Source organism: Saimiri boliviensis, chromosome 2 (assembly GCF_048565385.1).
Source record: "Saimiri boliviensis isolate mSaiBol1 chromosome 2, mSaiBol1.pri, whole genome shotgun sequence".
Taxonomy (NCBI): domain Eukaryota; kingdom Metazoa; phylum Chordata; class Mammalia; order Primates; family Cebidae; genus Saimiri; species Saimiri boliviensis.
The window spans coordinates 22,580,392-22,598,256 of NC_133450.1; the positions used below are offsets into that span (position 1 = coordinate 22,580,392).

General features: G+C 39.6%; 1 protein-coding gene across 1 annotated transcript in view; it reads right to left on the reverse strand.

Annotated features, from left to right (window-relative positions):
• The window catches only part of TSHR (thyroid stimulating hormone receptor), a 163,674-nt gene that overhangs the window by 22,053 nt on the left and 123,756 nt on the right, over window positions 1–17,865 (reverse strand). Inside the window, exons 7-8 of the mRNA XM_003924614.4 lie at window positions 16,257–16,325; window positions 4,772–4,849 (exon numbers count right to left, since the gene is read on the reverse strand). Of these exons, the coding sequence (XP_003924663.1) occupies window positions 4,772–4,849; window positions 16,257–16,325 (147 nt within the window). The remainder of the gene's footprint in view (window positions 1–4,771; window positions 4,850–16,256; window positions 16,326–17,865) is intronic.

A 17,865-nucleotide genomic window follows, 5' to 3' on the forward strand; every position in this document is an offset into this window, starting at 1 on the left:
CACCTTCTTGATGAGAACTTTCACTCACTGTCCTTGAACATAGTGACCCTTCCCTATTGACAGCTCCCAATAAAGAGTCCCAAGTGTTGCAAGTCCTCAGTAAATGCTTATTGTACATTTTCAAAGGTTGGCTAAGGAGAGTTTAAGCAGATTGTTGGGAATGGATAGGAATGACAGGGAACAAGGAGGGAATTCCAGCTGGGTGAATGGCCAAATAAAAGCTAAGATATGATACCCAAAACTTAGAAATAATTCACATTCTCATGATAAGCAGATTCGTATCGCATGATGAGCAAATTCACATGTGAGCAGATGATTTAACCAAAGGAGAAGATATATAGGACCCAGGACAGAACCCAATTTTGAGGAACGGTGCAGTGGGCTAGGAAGAGAAATGGGGAAGGAGTGATCAGAGAGATTAGAACAGATCAGAATAACAAATATCAAAGTTCAGGAAGAAGTGAAAATAATCATAATAATGTCTAACATTATTGAGGACATGTTTATTTCCTTTATTATCTTATTTAAATTTTATTAGTTTATGTTATTCAGTTTTGACATATGAGCAACTTGAGACTTGGATCTTAAAGTTAGTAAGGGATGGGGCTGGGAGTCAACTCCAGGTATAACTCTGCATCTTTGTCACTTTCCGCAACCTGGAATGCCACCAAAAGGCAGGGAAAGCATTTTCAAGCAGTTGCACAAATACTCTTAACTTGGTGGGAGAGTCTTGTAGAAAATCTTGCCATAAATATAAAAACAACTTCTAGGCAGTAGAAGTAGGTAGTTTAATTGACCACTTCCAAAGAAGTAGAAATGGACACATTCCCTTGAGGACAACATGCTAAAATATCTTTAAAATATGATTGCTCTTTAAATGCCATAGTGTTTACAGAAGAATGCTTTAAATATTTGTTGGGTACCATATGAATTTCACAAATATTTATTAAGCTCATACTGTGTTTCAGGCATTATAATATGAATTAGATTTGTAGAAATACAATTCTGCCCTCTAGAATCTCTTGGAGAGATAAAGACATGTTACTGGTGCATTTTATATACATACATACATACATACATACATACATACATACATACATATGTAGATAGGTAGGTAGGTAAATAGATAGAGGCTGGGCGCAGTGGCTCAAGCCTGTAATCCCAGCACTTTGGGAGGCCGAGGCGGGTGGATCACGAGTTTGAGAGATCAAGACCATCCTGGTCAACATGGTGAAACCCCGTCTCTACTAAAAAATACAAAAAACTAGCTGGGCGTGGTGGCGCGTGCCTGTAATCCCAGCTACTTAGGAGGCTGAGGCAGGAGAATTGCCTGAGCCCAGGAGGCGGAGGTTGTGGTGAGCCGAGATCGCGCCATTGCACTCCAGCCTGGGTAACAAGAGCGAAACTCCGTCTCAAAAAAAAAAAAAAAAAAAAAAAAATAGATAGAAAGACAGATAGTGTAGTGGTGTACAAAAAAAGTAGTTATTTTTCCCCAAGAAAAAGGAGGTCCAAGAACGACTAAAGAGAGGAGATCTTTACTTGAATATTAAAATGCAAGTAGGTGTTCATCAGACAGGTAAGATTATGGCAAGGTTTTCCAGACAGTAGGAAGTGTAAGAGTTTGGCATAACAGTATACGTAGGTTGGAGAATTAAGGGAGCTAAGAGGTTCAATATGGATGGACCGCTGGTTAGAGGTGTAAACTGGTATAAAAGACAAAGCTGAAGTTTGTAGGAGGGTCTTGAATGTCACACCAAGACCTCTATCCTGAGGGGAATGGGAGGCTAGTATGGGGTTTAAGATCCTATTGGCATATAAACCCAAAGAGGTTTGGGGAGAGTGGATTTGAGAGGAACCAAGACTAAATTTGGAGACTCTAATCATCTAGACTACTGCTACTCAAAGTAGGGTCCCCACTGGCCAATAGCTTCTTACCATCCAAGTATAAGAAGCGTATGCTAGATGTAAGCCAACTACTTCAAATAAGTACACTGTTAAGTTTGGTTGACTTCATTTTCGTGACAAGACTTTCTCCAAAAAAGAAGCTGTGCATCCTGGACATCCTGTATATCCTGGACATCCTGGACAGCCACTTACCTTGTAATGAACTCACTTTGAGTGGTTCTGCTCTATACTTTTGGTCTTCAAATTCGTTCAGTCTCAAAAATCAGTAAGTGAAAAATATTTGAGTGTGTATCACTAACATATGAATAGTCATGAACCCTATACGTGTATTCCTGTAATACTGTATTATATATACTATAACACACTAAACATACATTTTAAAATAATGCAATGAGGATAAGCAATGTACTTTTTTAAAGTTTCATTAAAGCAAAAGCAATGTTATCAAATATGCTTAATTACTTTCGAAAATTATTTTTAACCCTTTTGGCTATGGCTGTGCAAAGTCTGCTTCTGGTTTAGTGTATTTTGATTTTGGTTTAAATGGCTGTTCTAGTTGAAAAAATTTCCAAAGACGGGTATTTCGCCAAGAATAGAGTAGGCTTGACTGAGTTTATTAAACTAAGATTCTCATTTTTCAGTCTAATTCAGTAATTAAATACATGTTTTTAATGAAATTTTATATTTTCTGATGTCAATCAGTTGTTTTTGCAAAGTGATCTGAAGGTGTTTCATTAGCACATTTTATACACATGGATTTTAAACCTTTTGCAACTCTGTATTATTTTCCTAGAGCCATGGTAACAAAATGCCACCGATTGGCTGATTTAAACAACAGAAATGTATTTTCTTACAGTTATGGAGGCTTCAAGTCCAAAATCAAAGTGTCAGCAAGTTTGGTTTCTCGTGAGGCCTCTCTCCCTAGCTTACAGGTGCCCACCTTCTTGCTGTGTTTTCACGTGGCCTTTCCTCTGTGAGCACCCATTCCTGGTGTCTGTCTGTATATCCTAATCTCCCTGTCTTATGAGGCCACCTGTCAGATTGGATTAGGGCTCACCTAAAGTCATTTTAATTTAATTACCTCTTTATGGACCCTACCTTTAAATATAGTCCCGTACTAAAGTGCTAGAGGGTAAGGCTTCAGCATTTGAATTTAGGAAATGGATACAATAATCACAACAAACTTAATTTGAAAGATTTAAAAACAGGTTAAAATTCTATTTCTGATTTAAACCAAACAGAATTTTTATGGCATTCATCATTTTTATCAGGAAATCCACATAATATGTGAATGTTTCCAAATACCTGTTTCTAAAGCCTTTCTCTAAAGCATACATTTCTTTCAAAAAGCAACGACTTTTCTTATTACTTGGCGAAATAGTACCTTAATCTTGAAGAAGCAGATATAAAAGTGTTATTGAAAAATATCTTCCAGGTTAAAAATTACTGGCAGGGACTTTATCACACAGAAAAGGTTAATACTCCCCCCCCCCCCACTTGTCTCCTTATAAAAAGAAAAATGTATAATGCTTTTAAGTACTTTGCCATGAATTAACAGTGAACCCCACGTGGCACAGCAGATTTTCAAGATCACTCTGAGCCTATGTGTTAAGAGAATAGGACCATAAACACTGGAAGTGAAATAAAATTGTCAAAGGTAAAAGAGTGAAGGTATCCAGTGCTTAGGACTGTGGATCACTCCCTCTTTTCTAGGAGGCATCCACCCCCTACCTGGCCCCGGAGGGATAGTGGCCATCTATAAGTAAAAGATTAATACAACTTAATTGTTATTTTTTTTTAATTTTTATTTTTTTGAGACAGAGTTTCGCTCTTGTTACCCAGGCTGGAGTGCAATGGCGCGATCTCGGCTCACTGCAACCTCCGCCTCCTGGGTTCAGGCAATTCTCCTGCCTCAGCCTCCTGAGTAGCTGGGACTACAGGTGTGTGCCATCATGCCCAGCTCATTTTTGTATTTTTAGTAGAGACGGGGTTTCACCATGTTGACCAGAATGGTCTCGATCTCTTGACCTTGTGATCCACCTGCCTCGGTCTCCCAAAGTGCTGGGATTACAGGCTTGAGCCACCGCGCCTGGCCTAACTTAATTTGTTCTTATTAAAAAATATAAGTATAAATAGAACCTCTAATATTTCTTCTCACCCCTAACAGATTATCTTGTGCATCTCTGGGGTGCTGTGTTCCACTTTGGCAAGGGCTAGAGTATATGCTCAATGATGAGATTCCAAACTGAGGCAAAACCAAGGGAATGGAAAGTTCATGGTGATACAGACACTCGAGGGGAGCAGAATCAATAGAACCTGATCACTGATTTGATGTGGAGATGTAAATCAAAGAAAATGCACAAATATGTATGTTTTCATGCTGTTTAAAAATGTCGTTATCCCATCTTTCCCCATGATTGTAAGTTCTTCCAGAAATGAGTTGAACTATCTTTTATATTCTTCCTTCTTTGTGCCAGGCATTGTGCAATGTGCATTCAGGTACATTTTCTCTGCAAAGACTAGTGTGCCTTCCATCTATTTGCGGACCTTGCATTTCAAAATGTTTCAAACAGCAGCTGCTTCATGAACAGAGCCTCTATGAGCACATACACCAATGTGGCTGCCTGATCAGGGATCAGGATGGCATATTGGAGCTTGGGGCCTTCTGAGTCTCAAAGGACAAGGACTTTCTTCTAAGACATAGCTTATACAGCCAGGAAAAGGAAACTTGCAGAAGCCTTTACCTGAGGCAACAACATTCTCTACCCATGAACATAAGCTTCTCCCCTTAATATCTCCATCTGTTCCAAAAAAGTAAAACAAACAAACAAAAAGACTAAAATATTCTTTTGTATGTCTTACTCACAGCAAGGTTGGTCCACTGTATACTCCTCCAAATGCATCTTTGTCAATAACTGTCAGGTATTTATTCTTGTTTAGGTAACTAGAGACAGACAGAGAGGAAGAGAGAGAGAGAGAGAGAGAGAATGAATTAAGTGATTTTAAGAAATCACACCAAATTAGTACAAATACCAGAATAAATGTGACCATAGTATTGACTGATTTCAAGAATTTAGAGGATACCTTGTCTTCTTCTGGCTTACGCATTAGGATATTCTAGGTTTCAACTGTAAAAAGTTTATGGACATTAATTACCGCAGAAGTTTTTGAAAATAAGGATGTTTATGATCTAGTTTGCATACCTAAATTTCTTTTTTTTTTTTTTTTGAGACGGAGTTTCACTCTTGTTACCCAGGCTGGAGTGCAATGGTGCCATCTTGGCTCACCACAACCTCCGCCTCCTGGGTTCAGGCAATTCTCCTGCCTCAGCCCCCTGAGTAGCTGGGATTACAGGCACGCACCACCATGCCCAGTTAATTTTTTGTATTTTTAGTAGAGACGGGGTTTCACCATGTTGACCAGGATGGTCTCGATCTCTTGACCTCGTGATCCACCCGCCTCGACCTCCCAAAGTGCTGGGATTACAGGCTTGAGCCACCGCGCCTGGCCCCTAAATTTCTTAAAAGTTACTTTAATTCCCTATTTTCCAGGCCAGTGGCAATTGTACTTTTTAATCTCTGTAATGCCTGTCCTCTTTTATACCAAATTTTGTTTCTTAGTATTAATTAATATTCCTATTTAATTTTGAAGACTAGGCTTAAATCAGGAATGTAATGGAGATAGTGAGGGTGTGAGTGATGCTTGGAACTGTCAGAGATTCAGATCTTTTCTTTGGGTAAGGTTGTCAGATTTAGCAAATAAAAATGCAAGATGCCAGTTAAATTTGAGTTTCAGATAAACAATGAATAATTTTTTAGTAAAAACATTCCTCATGAAATTAAAAAATATTTATAAGTTATCTGTTGTTGATCTGAAATTCAAATTTTATTGGGTGGCCTGTATTTTATTTGACAACTCTATTGTGTGTGTTAGGAGTGTTTAGGCAGATGAGATTACAGAGTATATCTTCCATGGAAGAGGTTTGGTGGACACATCGGTCTTTCCATTTTAAAAACACACTGGACATTAGAGGGTAAAATATTTTTGGACCAATCTAAGTTACAAAGTGATTTTAAAGTAAAATTCCCTCCAAATGGATAAAAGCTTCCGAGGATTTTGAAACTGGCCTTTTCCCCATAACTTTATTACAACACAAAATTATCTAAAAAGAAGCATAACATGTATATATCCTTGTTACAAATGCTCCCAATTTACACGTTTAGAATAACTCACAACATAACCTCATCAACTTAAACACTAGCAAGCGGCCACCTGTCAATGCAAAAAGAATACAGCAGAGACCCTTAGAAGGTCTGCTTAGATATGGCAAACGCTTCCATTATTCTGCTTATGGCATTTGCTCTTCATGTTGGAACATTTTTAAGGGCAATGGTTAACAATAATATTAAACCTTTGGTAAGAAAGATTTCTTCTCCAGAGCCCTCACAGAGAAACTTCCCTCCTGGTTAACTGGATCCAGGCATGAGTCTTCATCAGAGCAGTGGAAGGACGAAGATTGGTTCTGCCAATCACCAGTGCTGAAGAATTCTCTCCCTCTGGGCAAGATGAGGGAATCACTAAATGATGAGTAAGTGCTGGGACTCCACACAATGACATGTCATAAATTGGCCTATATTTTTGGGTCTTTCAATTTTCTTCTTTTTTTTAAGATGGAGTCTCACTCTGTCACCCAGTCTGGAGTGCAGTGGGATGACCTCTGCTCACTGCAAGCTCCCGGGTTCAAGTGATTGTCCTGCCTCAGCCTCCTTAGTAACTGGGACTACAGATGCTCGCCACTAGGCCCAGCTAATTTTTGTATTTTTAGTAAAGATAGGGTTTCACCATGTTGGCTAGGCTGGTCTGGAACTCCTGACCTCAGCTGATCTGCCCAACTCGGCCTCTCAAAGGACTAGGATTACAGACATGAGCCACTGCACCAGCCCAATTTTCTTCTTAAACAGAGATTGAGAACTACCTAATCTAAAGTAGCCATTACCATTTCCCCCCCATACACTATTTCTTTCACAGCATTATCACAATCTATAATTACTACCTTGTTTATTTACTTCCTTATTGTCTATCTCCCCAACCAGCATGAAAGTTCTGTGTCTACCCAGTACCAAGTTCAGTATCTGTAACTATTTCTTGGATGATTGTGTGAATGAGTGAGAAAATAAATCAATATACTTTTTCATCAAGACAGTAAAGTGGGCAGTGTTAAACTCAGGGTGACACAGATGATTGCTTTAAAGAAAAAATAATGAAGAGTGAAAGAATAGAAGACTCGGTTTATGGTGTTGTGGCATTTGACTAACTGTTCTTCTTGAAGTAGTGATTTTTGAGGAATCTGGTTTACACACACCTCAAGGGTAGAGTCTAAACTTGGCCTCTTCTGGTAGTGGCTGAACACCCAGTATTCAGGGCATTGTTAAGCGTGACACAGGGAGAGTCAATAAGCCTCAAATACATTCAGAGACCTGGCTAAGATACTGAAGCAACCAATCTGTGCCTTCCCAATGGTGTCAATCACAGTCCCCACTTAATCGTTGTTGGACTCTCCTTTAACCCACTAAATCTTCAGAGTTCTTTTGGTCAGTGACACCTGGAGTGGGCAAAATCCACTTTTGAAAAAACCAACCACTGCAGAGAAGATATTGAATGGCATGATTCTGTAAAAGGACAACTAAGCTGAGCATAAAGGCCGCACTGGCTTGCATCTCTTTCTGTATTCTCTGGACAATGCAGCTTACAAATCACATTCTGTTCCCAGACTGTTGAAAATCAAGTGAGAGCCGGTGAGCTCATCTCAGTTTTTTCTCTTAATCTCTAACTGCTGCAAGTGAAATTCGGCTTGCTCTAATCATTAGAAATTATTATAAAACCAAATTATTGCTTGTCCAATTCTGCAGTGTTTTCATCTGATATTTAATATACTCCTGAGGATAAGGAGCTTGGTTGATAAGCATTGCAGTTTACCAGAAACTCTGCAGAAGACTTCAGACTGGAAAAGCCAGCCAGAGTCCAGGAGGGGAGGAGGAGAATGCAGAGGAGCCCTGGCCAAGCTGAACAGAGATGAACTGACCCTTCAGGAGGCTGTGTTTTCTAAAACCAATGCGGCTTTTGGGTACTTTACCTCTAAGAGATAATTAGATGCTTAAAAGTGAAACCATCACTCTGTTTTCAGCAGATTTGAGGGCTGGCTCATTTTGCTTTTTAACCTTGCTACAGCAGCAAGCTGCTCTTGCCTTCCATCTGAAGTCAAGAGAGTCAGGAGGGAAAATGCATATACGGAAGCCTTGATATCCAGGAAGAAAGTGCTTCCATCAACCTCATCTATCACATGACATTTTCTGGGATTATCAGTCTAGTTAAACTGCTTCCTTGACCATGACTTACCTTGATTCTTCTAAAATCCACATTTGTAACCAGCTTGGATAAATCAGTCACAAATCTTGGTAGGCTATCTGGTTAACCTGCTCTGGACAATGATTATTTTAGAGGGGAGTGATAATTTAAACATCCCTTGCAAAGAGAAGATGAACATAAAGGAGCTTAAAAGAGAGTCAAAAGGCTTATGGTAAGAGATGAAAGGAAATACTTCTTGAAAGTCAGGGTTTCTAAATATCTACACTGGGAAGGGCTTCTAAGAAAGGAACTAATATTTCCTTTAAAAATAAGGTAGATATTTCCTTTAAAAATAAGGAGTTCAACAACTTTTCACTGCTTGGGGGCTTATTCCTCTTTGAGAACCTGTTGGAAGAAATGATGTTCTGAGAAAAGAGATGTCCACTTTTCCATACAGTGAGTTAAGAAGCCTTGCCCTGATTTAATATTGTGAATAGTTCACAGTTAGGGAAGACCAATGTAGTCAGGAAAATGAAGGTGGACAGGAATGAGCTGTGGAAAATACTCAGTTGACAAACTCAGTATTGTGTGTACAGTATGTATGTGTATGTATGCCCTTATCTGTTGGACTCACTCTTGGCACATAGCAGCCATTCAGTAAAGACTCGCTGGAGGAATGAATGAAAGCTCGGTTGTTGGGTGACTCCCAGAAAGAGGCACCCTTTACACCAGGTTTAGAAAGAAGTGATCTATGCCAGAGAGAGGAGTGTGATGCTGTGGCAAGAAAATTTGCTATTGCTGCTGAACTTTGCTCTCTGTGGAGTTTCAGATACATTTCTGCTCCAAGATGGAATTTCAGCCTGTGCCTCCACAATCCCTTTAGGGGAAGCTTGAACTGGTCCCTGCTTATGTTGTGAGTCTCTAATGGGGATACTTCTGTGGGAAACCCTGTTTTCCTCCCACAGCTTTGATAACTCAGAAAATTAAAAGGAACCCCTGCCCAGCTTTCTTGTTAGTTTTAAGAGAAGCTGGATTGCTCTATGGAAACACTTTTGTAGCAGAAATCAGGACACCTGTTTGTAAATAGTAACATGTGAGAAAATACTCAAGCTTTCAATAGGCAGAGGGAAAAGTAAATCTTAGGGTATATCCTACAAGCTGTTCAAACACATACCCCATGATAAATAATAGCCTTCTTAATCCTATAGTCTTCTCTATCATTGTCTTTTCCCAGTGCTCCAAGATGTGGTGTTTTACTTCGAATCAGCTAATGCATGATGCTAATTAGTGCATTAATTTTGTTGACTCTGTTTATAATAATTAGTGTATTGGTAGGCTCTTAGCACATCCAAATGGTATTTTTGTTCCTGTCTAAATGTTTACTGTCAGATAGTAGCTAGTTACTAGAGTTTGACGATAGGGAATGTGATACAGAGAATCAGACATTCTGTGAGAAGCAGCATGTCCCCATGCAGATTGTGTAGAAAGAGGATGGAAAAGAGATTCCAAACAATGAATGTGTGACTTAACTTGTGTCTGAGTACAGTTCAACTCCTGTTGAGCAAGGGATGCTTTTATTATTGTTAATGTCACCTCTCAGTGATGACAATGTTTTTGGCATCATAGGAAGTCATAGGACAACGTGCTTTTACACATCTGCCATCATTTTCATGAAATCCTAACTAACTACTCGACTGCTGCTGAGGCCTCAGCACTTGCACTCAGTGTGGAATTTGTCCAACTTGGCTGTAATTGTATTATTCAGTTACATTTTAAAAAATGGGTGTAAATGAGGTCAATCTGCTAATTTCAGTAAATTGTCATGAGGTGGAATGATAGGGGATGGTTGCTGTCTTGGATGACACATTGTTTAAATTAGAACCTAGCGATATTTACACAAACTTCTGGAGAAATTACCAAATTGCTGACATACCATGTGCAATCCTTGAACACTATTAAGATAATATAGGAGATCGATGTATTTGCCTTAGTTTAAAATCACAATTAGCATTAAGACCAAAAGCAACATCCCTCTGTTAAAAACACAATGTGAATACTCTTTCATTATTACTATGAACGTTAACTTTCATTCCTTCACTATAGCTCAATCCTTGTCTTCCTCCAGTCCCAGGACCCCATATTACAACCATCATTTTGATTTTCCATTGGATTTCCATGATATCTTTTACTGAATTGCTTAAATCTAGGAAAGAATAAATTTCTATTGACTAGGAATCAGAAACTTAGGGTACAATGATAGAGCATTGTTTTATAACAGGAGCAGTTTCCAGCTTGGATTCAAAATACCGATTAAAAGAAAATCTTTGTTTTCTATTATGATTGGATCTGCCCTTTCTATGGCCAAATATTTTAATCCAGATACTTTTTAATCTTTATCCCATGCTTGCCCTTTAATCTTTACCAGAAATTCAGAGAAACAGACTACATATTTTGCCACACAATGGTCATCCTCACTGAATTCTTTTATCCAGAGGTCTACAAACTATGACCCTCCAGTCAAATCCTGCCTTGCCCCTGTTTTTGTAAATAAAGTTTTATTGGAACATAACCATGCTCATTTGTTTAGATATTGTCTCTGGCTGCTTTCACACTACAAAGGCAGACTTAAGTAGCACAACTAAGACCATATGTCCCATAAAGCCCCAAATATTTGCTATCTGGGCTCTTCTCAGAAAAAGTTTGCTGACCCCTGATCTAGACTTGTAGAAACCAAGAAACAAAAGATTCTTAACCAAGAAATAGTTTCCACGTTTGCTAAACTCTTCCAAATAACTTTAATACTTAATATAAAAATGTCAAGGAAGTATTGTGAAATAGTACCCTGATTTCTTTCCTATGTTTCAAGGGATAGTTAGATGGTAAGTCATGGCACCAACGAATTGAAATCCATTGCCACTGACAGAATAATTCTGCCATCAGCTGTGCCTCCCACAGAATCCATGATATGGTGTGAGGAGAAAGCCAATGTGAAAGTAGAGAGTCTCCCTCTATATACAGCAGGTCCTCTGATAATATTGTTTCATTCTATATTGTTTAGTTTTTGTTTGTTTGTTTGCTGAGATGGAGTCTCCAGCCTGGGCTGGAGTGCAATGGCGCGATCTTGGCTCACTGCAATCTCCGCCTCCCAGATTCAAGTGATTCTCCTGCCTCAGCCTCCCAAATAGCTGAGACTACAGGTGCCTGCCACCATGCCTGGCTAATTTTTTGTGTTTTTAGTAGAGATGGGGTTTCACTATGTTGGTCAGGCTGATCTTGAACGCCTGACCTCGTAATCCACCTGCTTTGGTCTCCCAAAATGCTGGGATTACTGGCGTGAGCCATCATGTCCTGCCCAAATTGTTTAGTTTTAATAAGAAAAATCCATTCCAGGCTGGGGCTACCGTTTGTGTGAAGTGTGCACGCCCTCCCCATGTCTGTGTGGGTTTTCTCTAGGTATTCCAATTTCCTCCCACATCTCAAAGATGTGCATGTCAGGTTCCTTGGTGTGTCTAGATGGTGCCGTTCAGAGTGAGTGTGGCAGTGTGTGTGATCATGTCCCACGATGGGCTGATGTTCTGTTCAAGGCTAGTTCCTTCTTTGTGCCCTGAACCTGTTTTATAATTTGTCAGTCAGAAGCATAGGATACAACCTGGGGCCGGTGACTGGCATCTGAAGCAGCAGGCAGTCTTGTGGGATGGAGCCCTTAACCTGTGGATCTGATAGCTGCCTCCAGGTAGATAGTATCAGAACTGAGTTAAATTGTAGGACACCCAGCTGGTGTGTATTGGAGAGCTGATTACTTGCTGTGTGGAGGGGGAAAAAAACCTTCAAACGTTTGGTGTCAAAAGTGTTGTACTGAGTGCATGATGGTAAGAAAACACCTTGGTTTTTTTCCTATCTCTCAGAGGCAGTATGCCCCCGCAAAGTCTGTAACACCAGACCAGAGAGAGGCTTCTCTAACTGAGAACTGTTTGGGAAGCTCTGCAAACTAAGGCTCCCTCTTGGCTATGAATAATTCAGATGATTTTATTAGAAGATCTGAAAAGTCCACCTATATACCTTGTTTAACTTTATAAGATCATAAATTTCTTTTAAAAAGTAATATCCATTAATTCACTAAGGAAAGAAAGTTGAAGAAATACAGCTTAAAAACAAAGCTCCCCTTCCCCCATCCTTTCTCTTACCCTAAAGGCTCAGGAGAAGCTCAAAGAGAAATTATTGTTCACTTGTTAGTTTTTCCATCCTTTCAATAGAAAATGTCTCCAAACTCCTTTGATATTCCGTGGCTAATTTTATGGCTGGTCCTAAGATAATAAGCTGCTAGACTTACACTGAGATCCGCTTAGCACACTTAACACTTCCTGATGACAGAAGACCTCTTTGAAAATCTCTTGAAGTCTTTGCAGAGTTTTCTAAACATGACCAGGAGGCCAATCATGAGCGGGGAGTGAGACGTTTTGCAGCAAAATAGTCAACATACATAAACTAAGTTCAACACCAATTCTTTGACTTGAATAATGTTTTATCGCCCCAGCCTTTTTGTCAAGTTATCCCCGACTCAGACTTCATCTGGAAGCTCATGAGCAGCCTTGCTGCACTGGTAAAGTCAGGTTCTCATGGACTAATGGTGCTGTTGCTTGATGTGATTGTCCTTTGAAACTTCTGATTATGCCTTGAGTCGCCTCCTTTCTATCACTTGATCCCATTCTTTTCAGAGCAAGATATTTTAACTTCTGTATTTAGAGCCTTTAAAATAGATTGAGCGAAGAAATCGAAGCAATCTTCAGGGCTAAGAAACCAGCGGCACTTGCCAGAGCTGGGTGTCCACACCGTGGTGGTGGCTGGTAAGTCAGCCATGATGAATCCCAGCAGAGGGCAGGAAAAAGAGTCCTGAATCAGAGGACCCAGGTCTCAGTTTTGACTTGGCCACTAGGCAGCTCTATCAAATTTAAATAGCCATGAAAAAAAAAAAAAAGCCACGTGCTCCTGTTGGGCTTCAGTCCCTTCATATGTAAAATATGACAACTGGACAAGACGATAGAGCATGTATTTTGCAGCAATAGCTCTCGACTTTTCTCTGTATTGGACTCACTTGGAGAGAGTTTTAAATCCCCACGATCTTGGCTACATCCAGAATGTCTGAGGGCAAAACCTAGGCATTAGTGCTTTCAAAACTCCCCAATGTTGAGAACTATTGCCTCTGAAGACCTTAAGATCTGAATTTTATACTCTGTCTTTAAAAAGTGATAACTCATCGTGTTTGAGGGTCATATCTTCCAATGGCTAAATATGGTAGGAAAAGTAGGCAGATAATTTGAAGCATAGATTCTTATTTTGGGCTTCAAAATCTTTTCCTTGTGGAAAAATGAATGTTTTGGAAATAAATTACCCTGTATCACAGGTTTCGGATTCTTTTTCTAATCCACCATTCTGGAAAGGCAGTTTTAGTTCAGGCAAGAGTCAGCTGGCCACACTGAATTCAGGACCCATATTGACAGCTCTGGTTTCCTTGGTTGAATATTTCCTTACTGTCTCATATCCCTGCCCTTGCTAATGTGAGTCTTTGTGCTAACATTTTGATGCACTCTATGTCTAGAACTGTGTAACAGTCATCTGAAATCTTTATACCTTAAGCACCTACAAACTATCTTCATTCTTTTAAGAAGTCTCTGTACTCCATTCATAGAAAATTTGAATTTGGAAGATCATTACCCCTAGCTTTCTAAGAATAGTTGAATCAAAGAAGAAAATATTTGGTGAAATTCATACAATATTAAAATCAAACGCCACCTTTCCAGAATGCTGGATTAGAAAAAGAACTTGAAACCTGGAATATAGGGCAATTAACTTTTAAAACATTAATTTTAATAATGATTTAAAAAAATGAGCTAAATCTAGAGAAAATCTGGCTTATATCTCCAGAGAAGGAAGGCAACGTTATTCAATATTTAGGCTTCATATTTTCTCCCTGAGATGCATATTTTGGGTTGGGTACACTTCTCCCTAATGTACTTTGACCTTTGATATTGCTGCCCTTGAGCTGACCCCTACAGAATGTATGCTCAGTGTGGGCAGGGAGCACATGGCTCCTATTCATCTTTGTTTCTTTGTTTTCCCAGCAAATAGCACAGGCCCTGGTACATTGTAAGTGTCTAATAAGTATGTGGAAAAGTAGAAGAAAGATTGTAAGAGGTTAGTATCATAAAGTTAAGATGGAATGAGGGTCCTTCCAATTCTGTAAATAAACTAGAGAGGTAAGTATCACTTTATTGAGTCTTTTTGGACTTCGCCTATAATTATCGATTTTAAAAAATAATGGAAATGAACCATTATAACTCCACAACCAGACAATTGAGAGAATGGTACCATCACTCTTCATTTCATAAAGGCTGGTAGGAAGCACAAAAGTCGGCAAAGGGTGAGGCTTTACTTCAAACAGAACTCAGGGAGCCTTGCCTCAGCATAATGACTTCAAACACGTGTTTACCATTTACCATTTCAAAATGGAATTGTTCCAGAACCTATTCCCTAACCCCTAAACCAGAATGTCAACCCAAATCACTTAATCTACATGCGTGTTCTTCTCCATCCAGAGCCACTGCATAGGGTTCCACAGCTTATTGACCTCATCCTTGCTTCTTTTTTTTTTTCTTTTTTTATGGCATTTTAGGTTTTGGGGTACATGTGAAGAACATGCAAGATTGTTGCATAGGTACACACATGGCAGTGTGGTTTGCTGCCTTCCGTCCCCTCACCTGTATCTGACATTTCTCCCCACGCTATCTCTTCCCACCTCCCCACCCCCCGCCCCTCCCCCATTTCCCCCCAACGGACCCCAGTGTCTGGATAGGGAAAATGTGGTACATATACACCATGGAATATTACGCAGCCATCAAAAACAATGAGTTCACGTCCTTTGTAGGGACATGGATGAACCTGGAAACCATCATTCTCAGCAAACTGACACAAGAGCAGAAAATCAAACACCGTATATTCTCACTCATAGGCGGGTGTTGAACAATGAGAACACATGGACACAGGGAGGGGAGCACTACACCCTTGCTTCTTAAAGTGTGTCCTATAAACAGCAGTGTCGGCGTCAGCTGGAAATTTGTTAGAAATACAGAATCCTGAGGCCAAATCCAGAATGACGGATTCAGAGTATGTATTTTAATAACACCCCTCAGATGGTCTGCATGCCCAGGAAAGTTTGAGAAGCCCTGTACACAACAGATTTTGAGTCATAATAAGGCCTTCAGATTTTGCAGGGATCATTTCTGGAATATAAAATTACTATATATGAAATTACTATGTATGAAAAATTGCTATGTAAAGTACTATGTACTTTTAACATTTCACATAGTAATTTTATATTTAAAGTGAAAAAATAATCAATTTACAAAAATGAATACATAACAAGACACTGCCAAAAATGAGCAGGTAAATTTGAAAAAACAACAAACAGAAAAAATATATCATTTGTAAAGAAATACTCAAAAAGTGTTATCAAACACATCAAACACAAAGTCCATTGTTTGCTGTTTCAGCTGCTCCCAGCACTATTTATTTTTTGAAAAGGCAAAAGTTGGATATGATTTTTCAGCTATTTCTGAGTGAATCAAATATAAACCGACATCTTTCCCAAAAACATGTTCAGAAAGGACTGAAAGAGGAAACACCTTATTTTCTGAACAGCTTTGGACTTCATTAAAGATACCTTTTACTTCATGTACATAATAGATGAACATTTACACACACACACACACACACACAGACACACACACATCAGGGATAAAAGCTTTGGGACTTAATGATTGGAGCCAGTGTTAAGTGTCCACTAAAGTGGGCCCCTGCCAAGCTCCTTGACCGCATTTCCATGTTGGTCACACAAACTCTGGGTGGAAGATGCTCTGATAGAACCTATCTCTCAGCGGAATTCTGCCCCATAGGATGGTTCTTCTTAGGGTGAGAGGAAGTGACAGTTTTTACGGCTACCCTTGACTTACACAGCATCCAGCTTTGTCCCATTGAAAGCGTGTCCTTGGATTGAAGTGAAGCCATTGTTGTATAGCTTCCTACAACCAACAGAGAGAAGAGAAATCAGTGACTGGTGAGCAGTGGTGCTGGCCTGTTTCTGAAGAGCTGGGCTTTAGTTCTTCAGTGTCATAAATGTGCATAAAGGTTTTTCAGGTCCCACATATATACCCCACAAGAAAACTTTCCCATATAACTTGTTGGAAACAAGTAAGATAACATTTCTCAGTTTGAATGCTCATTCTCCTGACCTAGCTCCTAGTACATTTAATTTGTTTCTCAGAATCATATTTACTTTGAGTAACAAAGCTCATTGCCATTAAAAATTTTAAAAGAATATTTCACATACATTCAGAAAAAGGGATTTCAGGTGATAGTTAACCCAATATCAATAGTGGAGAAGCAACATCAGTCTCTTAAGATAAACATTTTGAAGACATTCGTCTAAATGCATATGTTTTTAATTTTTCTATTAATATTTAAAATATTATTTCATATTTGCATTGTATTCATCTTTTTGTCCTCTGAGCTTATCATGGATTAAATGTTTAAGGGTTATGGGCTGAATTAGATTAAACCTTATAAATGAATCTAAGAAAGCAGATAGACCATGACCTCTTATAGATTTTTTTGGTTTTGTTTTTGAGACAGGGTCTCTCGCTCTGTCACCCAGGCTGGAGTGCAGTGGCTCAATCACGGCTCACTGCATACTCAAATCCCTGGGCTTAAGCAATCCTCCCACCGCAGCCTCTCAAACAGCTGGGACTACAGGTGTGTGCCTGGCTAATTTTTGTACTTTTTGTAGAGATGAGGTTTCGCCACATTCCCCAGGCTAGTCTCGAACTCCTGGGCTCAAGTGATCAGCCTGCCTCAGCCTCTCAAAGTGCTGGGGATTACAGATATAAGCCACTGGTCTGGAAGTTTTGATTTTAATGTTTTTTAACTTCTTGCTATGTTTCTGTGACTAATTAATTCATACAATGATTCAGGGAGCCAGTCTGAAATGTTATTACTTCCATTTCCCGTTGAAGTTACTGAGACATAAAGGTGACTTGTCAAAAACACAGTGGTCTAGGACTGTTGAGACTCAGAATCCCCAACCTCAAATATGATTTTTTTTTTTTTTGAGATGGAGTCTGGCACTGTTGCCTAGGCTGGAGTGCAGTGGCATGATCTCTACTCACTGCAACCTTTGCTCCTGGATTCAAGTGATTCTCCTGCTTCAGCCTCTTGAGTAGCTTGAGATTACAGGTGCCTGTCACCACACCTGGCTAATTTTTATATTATTTAGTAGAGACAGGGTTTCACCATGTAGGCCAGGCTGGTCTCAAACTCTTGACCTCAGGTGACCTGCCTGCCTTGGCTTCTCACAGTGTTGGGATTACAGGAATGAGCCACTGTGCCTGGCTGACCTCAAATATAATTATTTCCACCTACAAAAAGCAGCACCCCTTTCTGCAGGAGATGGGCCCCAGCCTTGGGATCTCTGAGCTATATGGGAATGCATAGAGGTTATTGTTGGTTATTGGGATGAAAATAAGAGAAGACAGCTATGATCACACTCAGGCACTGCTAGTGGGA